General features: G+C 39.1%; 1 protein-coding gene across 1 annotated transcript; it reads left to right on the top strand.

Annotated features, from left to right (window-relative positions):
• Window positions 1–3,087: 3,087 nt before the first annotated feature.
• On the top strand, window positions 3,088–11,828 carry PRR20G (proline rich 20G; the record flags this gene model as incomplete). The annotated part of the gene is given in 5 exon segments (XM_081078383.1): window positions 3,088–3,112; window positions 10,525–10,616; window positions 11,226–11,503; window positions 11,722–11,791; window positions 11,793–11,828. Coding segments are annotated over 5 exon segments (501 nt in total).
• Window positions 11,829–13,406: the final 1,578 nt, after the last annotated feature.

Here is a 13,406-nt window from a genome sequence, read left to right as displayed (position 1 = left end):
TCCTTTTTTGTGTGTTTTATGATCATCTCTATATATACACATTTCCCAACATTTCTATTCTGTATGTATGGGTATAAGAGGCAATGTCCACATTGGCTCATTCTGTCATGTTGTTGGTTATTAATGATATATAGGAAATAATTTAGCATCTTGCATTTAAATTTGTAACTAAGGACATTTCTTAATTATCTTATTCTTACGTTTCTTAGATAGGCAACATCATTGAATATGTTAATTAGAATAATAATTACTATTTGTTTACCTACAAACAATATTATCCATTATTGTTTCATTATTTCATCTGTTATTTCAAATTATCCTCAGAAAAATCTGTTACATGGATGCCATTATTAACATCTATTGCACAGATGAATAAATTAAGGCTTAGAGTAGTTAGATGACTTGCCTGAGATCCTATATAGGTAGTGGTAGAGCTGGAACTGTAACCCAGACACAGCTCTAGGGTCTGCAGAGTTAACCCTTACTCTATAGCATCTCCCTAAATAATTGATGCATTTACTTTTAAAAAGTATATGAGTGAGTGAAGTGGCTAAAAGTTCCAGAATAATCTTTCAGTACAAATCTCCTGTAGGATAGAAAGTTTGTCCACTCCCAATATCCAGGTATTCCTCCACCATCAGCACTTAGTTTGAGCCATGTGGTTGCAGTTGGCCAATGAAATGGGAGTTAAAGTGAAATGGAGACCATGTGTTTCATGTGGGAAGGCTACCCAACTTATATGAACTTCAAATAAGAAGCAAACCTCGACCAGATAAAACCATAAGATTATAGGAGGAGGGATTCCATTGTGACAGTTCATGCTAGTTACCTTAATATATTTCTTTCCCACCACTTTCTTTAGTTTTAGCAATGTTTTTACCTGGTACTTTGCAGAGAAAATAGAAACTGCTAGATGACAAATACACATACTCACCTTGATCTAGGATTCTGATTATTTCATCTCTCTCTTGAAAATAATCCCCTTCTCTTAACTAGATCTTCTACATTTCTTTTATTTAAATATCCTCATCATAGTTAGATTTTATAAAAAGAGCCCTTTTAGAGATGCACAATGAAATGTTTATGATTTAAATGGCATGGTAACTGGGATTTATTTCAAAGTAAACCAGTGTTGAGGAAGTAGTGGGGTAGAAATGAAGTAAGATTGGCATTGTGTGGATAACTGTTGAAACTGGGTGATAAGTACATAAAGGGGGGGTCATCATATTCTTCTATCTACTTTTCTATAGATATATTTGAAATTTTTCATAATACACAATCTTTCTTAAATTAACAGAAGAAAATCTTTTTTTTTAATTTATTGGGGTGAAAATTGTTAGTGATATTACATAGATTTCAGGTGTACAATTCTGAATTACATCATCTATAAGTCCCATATATGGTGATGGAAGGAGAAGAAAATCTTTTAATGAAATTGTTTTTTAAAAACTGAAGAAAATATGTACATAACAACCTGCGAAAGACATGCACTTTTGATGCTTCTTAATTCCACCCTCTTCCCAGTTAATCAGTACTGGAGACCCCAAGAGTATTTTTGTTACAATGCTGGCTTTGAAGATAGAGGAAGTGGCCATGGTCCAAGGAATTCAGGCAGCCTCTAGAAGTTGGAAAAGGCAAGGAAACAGATTCTCCCATAGAGCCTCCAGAAGGAACCCAGCCCATTGACACCTTGATTTTAGCTCAGTGAGACCTATTTTGAAGTTATGACTTTCAGTACTTTTTTTTCAGCCTGTAAGTTACCATTTATTGATTTATAGGGCACCTATCACATGATATATGTGCTTTACAATACAGTAAGCATCAAAACAAAACTAGTATAGTTAAATACAATCAACAAATTACAGAACTAGAAAAAAAACTGAAACAAACTAACATTATGTCAAATTTAAAAGGTACTGAGAAGTGACAGTATAAAAAAGGTAACTCCACCAACTGGAGACCAGACAGGCAAAGATACACAGGCACCACACCCCAAGTGGACAGATTTGTAGAGGTGGTGAGCACATGAAATAAAATTCCACAACAAAGGCAATAAATCTGTGATATGTTAAGTCACTATGCTTGTAATAATTGGTTACAGTAGTAATCAGAGTATAATATACACATTTTCCAATTTAATCAAAACATGAACTTGGTCTGACATTAATTTCCCTTACAAATATCACCAATATCATGAAGAGGTTAAGATCTTGGGCTTGGATTACATCATGAAAATGGCGGTGTGAGATAAGCCTCTTGAATCTTCCCTGGAATTTACAAATTGAACAACTATAATTCCATAAAAAACTCCCTGTGCAGCAGATAGGCAAGACTAAGAGGGATGCAACTGAAATCATCTCTAAGTGGGTAAATTGGGCAAGTTTAAATTGGGCAAGTTTAAATTGGGCAAGTAAATTGGGAAGGAGGGAAGCGGGAAATGTGGAGATGCCTGCTTTGCAGGCACAGTACACAGATCGGAGCTCGGACTTCCCAGCTGGTTGAATTCTGGAACAATTGCAGTCACGGGAGAGGGAAGAACTCCAACTACTAGTGCTCCACTTATAGCCCACAGTCCTGCCTGAGGGATCAGCACACAACAAGGCTGAACCAAACCCTCACAGCAGAGACCTCGGAGCAAACAATGAGAGAAGAAGGGCAAAAATGGGGGTTTAAGACCTCACTACTGAGCAGAGAAAGAAAGGCTTAGGCTAGGAGCCCAACCAACTCCTCCCCACCCTCCCAGAAATCGGCCCACCCTCACCCTCCCAGTGCTAGAAGCTGAATGGTACCTGTGTCAGATCAAAAGGACAGAATATTTGCTGTTCTGAGAAATGTGGCCCACAGCCATGGACTCACAGCCCAATTAGTTCTGGTGAAGGGGAAGGAACCTTGGGTGCAGGACTGGCTGTGGTGGTGGTCACTGCCATTGCTCTGGGCCACCTCTCACAGCCCACCCAGCCCTGTGCCCACCTATCTGGATGTATCCTTGTAAGAGTAAATTGAGCTGCTGAAACACGCAGGCTCTGAATCTGGTGCAGGAAGAGGTTTGGAACTTCGGAAGCTCTCCACATCCCCTCCCCCTCCACCATGGAGGCCGTGCCCTATGACCCAGGTGAGCTGTTCACAAAGGAGAAGCCTGCCTTCCAGGGAATTCTGCCAGTGTGTGAGAAGCTGGGAAAATGGAGAGAAAATATAACAGCACAGCATAAGAGAGAATAAAAGGCTGCAGTCAGAGAGAAAATAAAACATACTACAAACACCTACAAGAAAAGTCACTTACATAAAAAGAGAAACGACATAAATAAACAAAATCAGAAATAAAAGGGGGGAAGTTATCACGGATGCAACAAAAATACAGAAGATCATCCAAAAATACTATGGAGGACTATGTGCCACAAAATTCAATACCCTATAAAAAAATGGACAAGTTCTTAGAAACATATAGCCTTCCTAGGCTGAATCATGAAGAATTGGAAAATCTAAACACACTGAACTGCAGTAAGGAAATTAAATCAGTCATTCGAAACTTTCCCAAAAGTCCAGGACCAGATGGCGTCACTAGAGAATTCAACCAAACATTCAAAGAGGATCTAATACCAATCCAGCTCAAACTCTTCCAAAAAAATGAAGAATAGACAATACTCCCTAATTCATTTTATGAGGCCAACATTACCCTGATACCAAAACTGGTAACGATAACACAAAAAAAGAAAATTACAGACCAATATCTCTGAAGAATACAGATGCAAAAATCCTAAACAACATTTTAGCAAATAGAATGCAACAATGCATTAAAAACATTATACATCACAATCAAGTGGGGTTCATTACAGGGGCACAAGGATAGTCCAACATATGCAAATCTATAAATGTGATACATCACATAAACAAAATAAAGAACAACAATCATGTCATTATATCAACAGATGCAGAAAAAGCGTTTGACAAGATACAACATCCATTTATGATTAAAACACTTAATAAAATAGGTATAGAAGAAAAATACTTTAACATATTAAGGCCATATATGACAAGCCCTCAGCTAATCTCATAATTAACAGTGAAAAACTGAAGCCCTTTTCTCTATGCTCAGGAAAACGACAGGGCTGTCCCCTGTCACCTCTGCTTTTCAACATAGTATTGGAAGTCCTAGCCAGAGCAATCAGGCAAGAGAAAGAAATAAAAAGCATCCAAATTGGGAATGAAGAGGTTAAATTGTCACTCTTTGCAAATGACATGATTCTCTCTATAGAAACCCTATAGACTCCACCAAAAAGCTATTGGACACAATAAACAAATAGAGTAAAGTTGCTGGGTACAAAATCAACGTTCCAAAGTCCATTACATTCCTATATACTAACAATGAAATATCAGAAAAAGAAATTAAAAAACATTTCTTTTTGCAATTTGAGCAAAAAGAATAAAATACCTAGGAACAAACTTAACCAAGAATGTCAAAGTCCTACATACTGAAAACTATAAGACATTTTTTTATATTTAAATTTATTTATTGGGGTGACAATTGTTAATGAAATTACATAATTTCAGGTGTACAATTCTGTATTACATCAACTATAAATCCCATTGTGTGTTCACCACCCAGAGTCAGTTCTCCTTCCATCACCATATATTTGATCCCCCTTACCCTCATTTCCCTCCCCCCACCCCCTTTACCCTCTGATAACCACTTAACTATTGTCTGTGTCTATGAGTTCTTGTTTCTCATTTGTTTGTCTTGTTTTGGGTTTATATACCACATATTAGTGAAATCATAGGGTTCTCTGCTTTTTCTGTCTGACTTATTTCGCTTAGCATTATACTCTCAAGATCCATCCATGTTGTCACAAATGTTCCTATATCATCTTTCCTTAACGCGAAATAGTATTCCATTGTGTATATATACCACAACTTCTTTATCCATTCGTCTATCAAAGGACATTTTGGTTGTTTCCATGTCTTGGCCACCGTAAACAAAGATGCAATGAACATTGGAGTACACGTGTCTCTATAGAGAAATGCTTTCAAATTTTTTGGGTAGATACCCAGGAGAGCGATTGCTGGGTCGTATGGTAATTCTATTCGTAATTTCTTGAGGAACCTCCACACTGCCTTCCATAGCAGCTGCACCAGTCTGCATTCCCACCAACAGTGTATGAGGGTTCCTCTTTCTCCACAGCCTCTCCAACACTTGTTGCTATTTGTCTTGTTGATGATAGCCATTCTGACTGGGGTGAGGTGCTATCTCATTGTGGTTTTTATTTGCATTTCTCTGATGATTAGTGATGTTGAGCATTTTTTCATATGTCTATTTGCCATTTGTATGTCCTCTTTGGAGAAATGTCTCTTCAGGTCCTCTGCCCATTTTTCAATTGGGTTGTTTGTTTCTTTGTTGTTGAGTTTCATGAGTTCCTTGTATATTTTGGATATTAGACCCTTATCGGAGGATCTGTTTGCAAAAATCTTCTCCCATTCAGTCGGTTGCCTCTTTATTTTGTCGATGGTGTTTTTTGCTGTGCATAAACTTTTAAGTTTCATATAGTCCCAATTGTTTATTTTAGCTTTTACTTCCATTGCCTTTAGAGTCAAATTCATAAAATGCTCTTTGTACCCAAGGTCCATAAATTTAGTACCTATGTTTTCTTCTATGCAGTTTATTGTGTCAGGTCCTATGCTTAAGTCTTTGATCCATTTTGAATTAATTTTGGTACATGGTGACAGATAACAGTCCAGTTTCATTCTTTTGCACATGGCTATCCAATTCTCCCAGCAAATTTATTGAAGAGGCTGTCTTTCCTCCATTGTATGTTTTTAGCTTCTTTGTCAAAAATTATCTGTCCATATTTATGTGGTTTTATTTCTGGGTTCTCAATTCTATTCCATTGGTCTATGTGTCTGTTTTTCTGCCAACCATGCTGTTTTGATTATTGTAGCCCTGTAGTAATAGCTAAAGTCAGGCAGTGTGATACCTCCAGCATTGTTGTTTTTTCTTAAGATTGCTTTGGCTATTCAGGGTCTTTAGTGGTTCCAAACAAATCTGATGATTTTTTGTTCTGTTTCTTTAAAAAATGCCATTAGGATTTTGATGGGGATTGCATTAAATCTGTATATTGCTTTGGGTAATATGGCCATTTTAACTGAGTTGATTCTTCCAATCCATGAGCACGGAATGTCTTTCCATTTCTTTGTGTCTTTTTCAATTTCTTTCAAAAATGTCTTATAGTTTTCAGCATACAAATCCTTCACATCCTTGGTTAAGTCTATTTCTAGGTATTTTATTCTTTTTGCTGCAATTGCAAAGGGAATTGTTTTTTGTATTTCTTTTTCTGAGATTTCATTGTTAGTATATAAGAATGCAATGGACTTTTGTACGTTGATTTTGTAGCCAGCAACTTTCCTGTATTTGTTGATTGTTTCTAATAGTTTTTTGGTGGAGTTTTAGGGTTTTCTATATATAGCATCATGTCATCTGCAAAGAGTGATATTTTAACTTCTTCATTCCCAATTTGGATGCCTTTTATTTTTTTCTCTTGCCCGATGGCTCTGGCAAGGACTTCCAACACTATGTTGAAAAGCAGAGGTGATAGGGGACAGCCTGTTGTGTTCCTGAACGTAGAGCAAAGGGCTTCAGTTTTTCACCATTAATTATGAGATTAGCTGAGGGCTTGTCATAAATGGCCTTTATTATGTTAAGGTATTTTCCTTCTACACCTATTTTATTGAGTGTTTTAATCATAAGTGGATGTTGTATCTTGTCAAATGCTTTTTCTGCATCAATTGATATAATCATATGATTTTTGTCCTTTATTTTGTTTATGTGCTGTATCACATTGATGGATTTATGAATGTTGAACCATCCTTGTGCCCCAGGTATGAACCCCACTTGGTCGTGATGAATAACCTTTTTAATGCATTGTTGTATTCGATTTGCTAAAATTTTGTTTAGGATTTTTGCATCAGTATTCATCAGAGATATAGGTCTGTAGTTTTCTTTTTTTATGTTGTTCTTACCAGGTTTTGGTATCAGGGTAATGTTGGCCTCATAAAATGAGTTAGGGAGTACTAACTCTTCTTCATTTTTTTGGAAGAGTTTGAGCAGGATTGGTATTAGATGCTGTTTGAATGTTTGGTAGAATTCACTAGTGAAGCCATCTGGTCCTGTACTTTTGCTTTTGGGAAGGTTTTAGATGATTGATTCAATTTCTTTACTGGTGATTGGTCTGTTTAGATTTTCCAGTTCGTCATGGCTCAGCCTTGGAAGGCTATATGTTTCTAAGAAGTTGTCCATTTCTTCTAGATTATTGAATTTGGTGGCATATAGTCCTTCATAGTATTCTTGAATGATTCTTTGTATTTGTGTTGTGTCCGTGATAACTTCCCCTTTCTCATTCTAATTTTGTTAATTAGTGTCTTCTCTCTTTTTATGTTAGTGAGTCTAGCCAACGGTTTGTCGATTTTGTTAATCTTTTTAAAGAACCAGCTTTTTGTCACATTAATTTTTTCTATAAGACATTTTTAAAAGAAACTGAAGATGACACAAAGAAATGGAAAGGCATTCCATGTTCATAGATGGAAGAATCATTATAGTTAAAATGGCCATATTGCCTGAGGCAATATACAAATGTAATGCAATCCCCATCAGAATCCCAATGTCATTTTTTCTAAGAAATAGAACAAAACAATTATCAGATTTGTTTGGAACCACAAAAGACCCCAAATAACCAAAGCAGTCCTAGGAAAAAAGAACAATGCTAGAGGTATCGCACTCCCTGACTTTAGCTTGTACTACAGGGCAACAATAATCAAAACAGTATGGTACTAGCAGAAAAACAGACACACAGACCAATTGAATAGAATTGAAAACCCAGAAATAAAACCACATTAATATGGACACACCATTTTCGACAAAGCAGTCCAAAACATGTAATGGAGAAAAGACAGCCTTTTCTCTAAATGATGCTGGCAGAATTGGAAGCCACATGCAAAAGAATGAAACTAGACTGCTGTCTGTTATCATGTACCAAAATTAATTCAAAATGGATCAAAAGCCTAAACATAACACCTGAAACAATAAATTTGCTTGGAAAAAAACATAGGTACTAAACTTATGGACCTTGCGTTCAAAGAGTATTTTATGAATTTGACTCCAAATGCATGGAAAGTAAAAGCTAAAATAAATAAATGGGACTATATCAAACTAAAAAGCTTCTGCACAGCAAAATAAAGCATTGACAAAATAAAGAGGCAACCAACCAAATGGGAGAAGATATTTGCAAACAATACCTCTGATAAAGGGCTAATATCCACATATAGAAGGAACTCATACAACTCAACAACAACAACAACAAAAAGCAATCCCATTAAAAAATGGGCAGACAGACAATAGTTTAGTGGTTACCAGAGGGTAAGGGGGGTGGGGGAGGGAGATGAGGGTAAGGGGGATCACATATATGGTGATGGAAGGAGAACTGACTCTGAGTGGTGAACACACAGTGGGATTTATAGATGATGTAATACAGAATTGTACCTCTGAAATTTATGTAACTTTACTAACTATTGTCACCCCAATAAATAGATGATGTAATACAGAATTGTACACCTGAAATTATGTAATTTCATTAACAATTGTCACCCCAATAAATAAATTAAAAATAAATAAATAAATAAATAAATAAATAAACAAACAAACAAAAATAGGCAGAAAACCTGAAGAGACATTTCTCCAAAGAGGACATAAAATGGCCAGTAGACATATGAAAAAATGTACAATATCACTAATCATCATAGAAATACTAATAAAAACTACAATGAGATATCACCTCATCCAGTTAGAATGGCTATCATCAACAAGACAAATAGTAACAAGTATTGCAGAGGCTGTGGAGGAAAAGGAACCCTCATACACTGTTGGTGGGACTGCAGACTGGTGTAGCTGCCATGGAAGGCAGTGTGGAGGTTCCTCAAAAAGTTAAGAATAGAATTACCATATGACCCAGTAATCCCTCTCCTGGGTATCTACCCAAAAAATCTGAAAACATTTATCCATAAGGACATATGTGCTCCAATGTTCATTGTACGTTTATTTACGGTAGCCAAGATGTGGAAACCACCAAAGTGTCCTTTGACAGATGAATGTATAAAGAAGTTGTGATATATATATATATAATGGAATACTATGCCTCTGTAGGAAAAGATGAAAAGGTACTGTTTGCGACAACGTAGAAGGTACTTAAGATTATAATGCTAAGCAAAATAAGTCAGACAGAAAAAGTAGAGAACCATATGATTTCACTGATATGTGGGATATAAAACTGAAAACAACAAAAGAACAAGAAAAAGACATGAAGAAACAAAAACTCAAAGACTCAGACAACACTTTAGTGGTTACCAGAGGGTAAGAGGGGTGGGGGATTCTTGAAGAGGGTAAATGGGGTCAAATATATGGTGATGGAAGGAAAGCTGACTCTAGGTGGTGAACACACAATGTGATTTATAGATGATGTAATACAGAATCGCATTCCTGAAATCTATGTAACTTTACTAACAATTGTCACCCCAATAAACTTTAATTAACAAACAAATAAATAAATAAACAGCACTACCAATTTGGCGGTCTCCTTCCTCCAAGGGTGTGTCCAGACCATTACAACTTTGGTTCTTTCCCTTGTAAATTTCTAACCATGGAACTTTTTCTTCCTTTATGGTCTACCACCTTAGTCTAATAAGACATCATCTTGAACACAAAGGACTGCAAGAAGCCTCCTTGCCCTCCTGATTTAATCTGGAAACTCTCAATTTGCTCTCTCTTTCATTGACAAGGTGATATTTCATGAAATGTTAATCCCATCATAGCATCTCCCTCTGTCTGAAATACTTCCCTGATTTTCTGTTACCCTTAGAAGAAGACCAGAACTTTCATACTCTCCCTGACCTCATCTCACACCACACCACCCCCACCCCCACCTTTGCAGCCAGGCCTTGGCCCCCTCTCGAATCTTGGGATGGGTGGGGCTTTCTTCTGTCTATCACCTGGGCACATGTTCTTCCCCTCCCTTGCCTCCACTCCCTGCCCCTCCCAACCTGGTGCACATCTAGTTATCCTGCCTATTTCAGCCCAAATATTCCTCTTTTGGATGCTTTCTTTGACAATCCCCTCTAAACCTAATCAAACCCTCCTATTAATCACTCTCATGCTATCACACCTCCCTTTCACTAGTACTTAACAATTGTAATTATGTATATTTTTTCTGTAATAATTAGATCAATCAGTCTAGCAAGCATCTATGTCTGAATGATTTCATCATGGCAGGCAGAAAACTATAGCCCAATTAACTGCTCCCTTGTCAGACCAGGCTTGCCCATTCTGGCTCCACCTATTTTCCATATATATATATGAGGTGGTCCAAGGGTTTCTGGGAGGACCTGTCCTAGGCTTCCTCCTTCCTGCCCTATGGGAGGCACATTTGAAGGCTGACATCAGAGCCCCAGTCTTGACACATGGATACCTCTAAACACCCCAATCCTCAGGCCCCTTTTCTTGGAAGGGTCTCCTGGAAGCAGCTTTGAATCTCCAGACTTCCAGAGCCAGCTGCAAAGAAGTAAACAGCAGAACAGATCAGGTATGATCTACAGGCCCTGGTGGATTCTGTATTGTCTGGGTGGAGAAAGAATCTTCAGTACCCTAAAAAGGGCCAGGAACAACTCCCTGAAACACCCCTACCTTTGCTGTCCAACTTGGTTCCTCTTTCCCTTCCTCCTTTCCCTCTTCCCTGTAGGGAAGGATAATTCTTCCACTTGGCCAAAGTTAACTAATTTCTCCCACTTCTGTCTGCATGATTTGGGATAAATTAGTGAACCCATTTTGGTTGCTTTCCTTGTAAATTTCTAACCATGAAACATTTCCCTTGTTTATGGCTTTGCCCTAGTCTAATGTCCCTTCCTTTTTGTTCCTGCTATCCTTTGAGAGTAGAGGGAGGATCAAAGAAAACACTGATGGGGCTTGATTCCACCACACAGCACCACATCTCAACCCTCCCTTCCTAGAGCTATAGGGATTCTGACCTTTTTGTAGATTGATATAAGGTATTAATATGTTGTGAAGGATAAATGAAATGATCAGGAGGAAGTGCTGAGGCTCTTGGGCAGTCCACAAACCTCCCTCATTCTCCTTCCCCAAAGGCTCTCCTTACTCTTTGCTTCTCGATTTCACCTCAGGTAGGCATCCTTAGGAGCCAGACCACCCTGGTGTAGAAGGTGAAGACCTCATGCTAGGACATAGCCCGGCAGAACGAGGCCATACCTTGAAACCCTTTGCTTATGTGAGACCCATGAGATATGAGACCCCAGCTTTCACAGAATCTACTCATCATTTAGGGAGGGGCCAAGGCCGCCATGAGGCAAGAAGCCAGAGGGAAGAAAGAGGCCACCAAAGAGGGGCAGGCCTCTACAGAGATCCCAGCCTGCAGGTGGGGCCAGCACACTTGCTGGGACCAGATATGCATGTAGAGTAGGACCACCATGAAGATCCCAATCACCATGTGAAACCAGAAGCCAGCCAGACCCCATTCTTCCCTTATATTGAAGCAACAACAGTGCATGGAGATGCATGGCTAGACCATTGCCTCCACATGGTCCAGCTCCAGGAGAAACTCCAGGAGCTGCCCAATGCTGCTGAGTACTGGAATCCCATAGGGTCCCCAGCTTCAGCTCTCTATCCTTGGGTAGGATCAGACCCATAGCAAGTTCAGCTTTGTGCTTCATGCAGACCTACTTTGGCACCTACTTTGGCACCTATGAGGGTCCCAACATTTTTCACCCACATCACATGCTGACCTCCAGCACTTGCCTCCAATCTCCCTTGGGTGTTTGCTAAATACTCCTTTCCTGGGTGTTTGCTAAATACTCCTTTTTCCCATCCCTAACCTCAAGTCCCCAGTTCTGTCCCACTCTCTCCTCCCACCCACAGCAGAACCTCTACCTTGTATTATCCAGGTTGAGTCTGCAAGTCTTCTGCCAGGATCCTGGTAGGGTCACATGTCTTCCCTCCATGCCCTTTCATGTTTTATCAAAAATGCACATGTATTTAGTCCCTCAATCCTTGCTAAAATAAATCAGCAGTCTCCCCTTGTCCTCTGTCTCAAATGACTTCAAGCTGCTATAACATAATACCACAGACTTGTAGCTTATAAACAGGCACTTATTTCTCACACTTCTGGAGACTGCAAGTTGAAGATCACCAGGAGATTTAATGTCTGGTGAGAGCTGTCTTCCTAGTTTACAGGTAGCTGTCCTCTCACTGTGTGCTCACATAGCTAAAGGGGTGAAAGAATGATCTGGATCTCTTACAAGGGTACTAATCCCATCATGAGGGCTGTAGTCATGGCCTAATTACCCAAAGCCCCACCTCCTAATATTATCTCAGCCTCTCTTGGGCAGCTTTTAGAGATCTGCAAACCTGAGATGAGCAGTGGCTATCCTTGGTATTTTCAAGGAGTTTTGTGATGTGGTCACAGGTCCAGCACTGGTGCAAGAACTGAATTGGAATTAACTTTGTAAAAACCACCGGACACACCTTGTGAGTCCCTGGGATCCACCCCACCTGCCTAGTGCTGCGTCACTGGAAACACACTCAAAACCAGGTCAATGAGCCTGGCCCAATCACCTAAGAAGGCTCTTTCACTGACTGAGCCTTACAGACAGCTGACATGTAGTAACAGGCCTACAAGGACCCTGGATGTTTTGCTAAGCTGTCCCAGGACTGATACTGGTGGCATTCAGCCTTGGTTCACAGCAAGGCCACCCCCACACAACTCCAGGTCCAGCACAGGCAGGAACCAACCACAGAGAGCTTTGTAGCTCCTATTGATAGTACCAGACTGGCTACAGGCAAAGCTAAAATTGGCCTGCATGGGAGCTCCTCCCAAGAGACACCAGGAACAACACCCAGAAGCAGGCTTCAGAATACACCACAGTGCTATCCTATTAGCCCCCTAAGTGGCAAACCAAAGGAGTGGTCTCAACAGGCACAAGATGCCACTAGGGCTAATCCCCCTCTGAGAGATCAACCACCACACAGCATCAAATACACTGTGGGCATACTTAATCCTCACAGCATTTCAGACTGATAATCAATCTTACCCATTGATGTGCCAAAAGCAATCAATGTTTAACTATAATAAGAGGATACACACAACACATACAAGGTGGAAGAAAACACCCAATAAGAACAACAACAAAAGGAATTTAAAAAAAGAAAATAGTTTAATGGACCTTTGGGACTACATCAAGCATAACAGCAGTCATATCATAGGAGTACCAGAAGAAGAGAGGTAACAAGGGATCAAGAACCTGTTTGAAGAACTAATGACTGAAAATTTCCCTAACTTGGTGGAAAAAAAATAGACATTACA

This window comes from Rhinolophus hipposideros (genome assembly GCF_964194185.1).
Source record: "Rhinolophus hipposideros genome assembly, chromosome: 17".
Taxonomy (NCBI): Eukaryota; Metazoa; Chordata; class Mammalia; order Chiroptera; family Rhinolophidae; genus Rhinolophus; species Rhinolophus hipposideros.
This window is presented reverse-complemented; position numbering and strand designations above follow the sequence as displayed.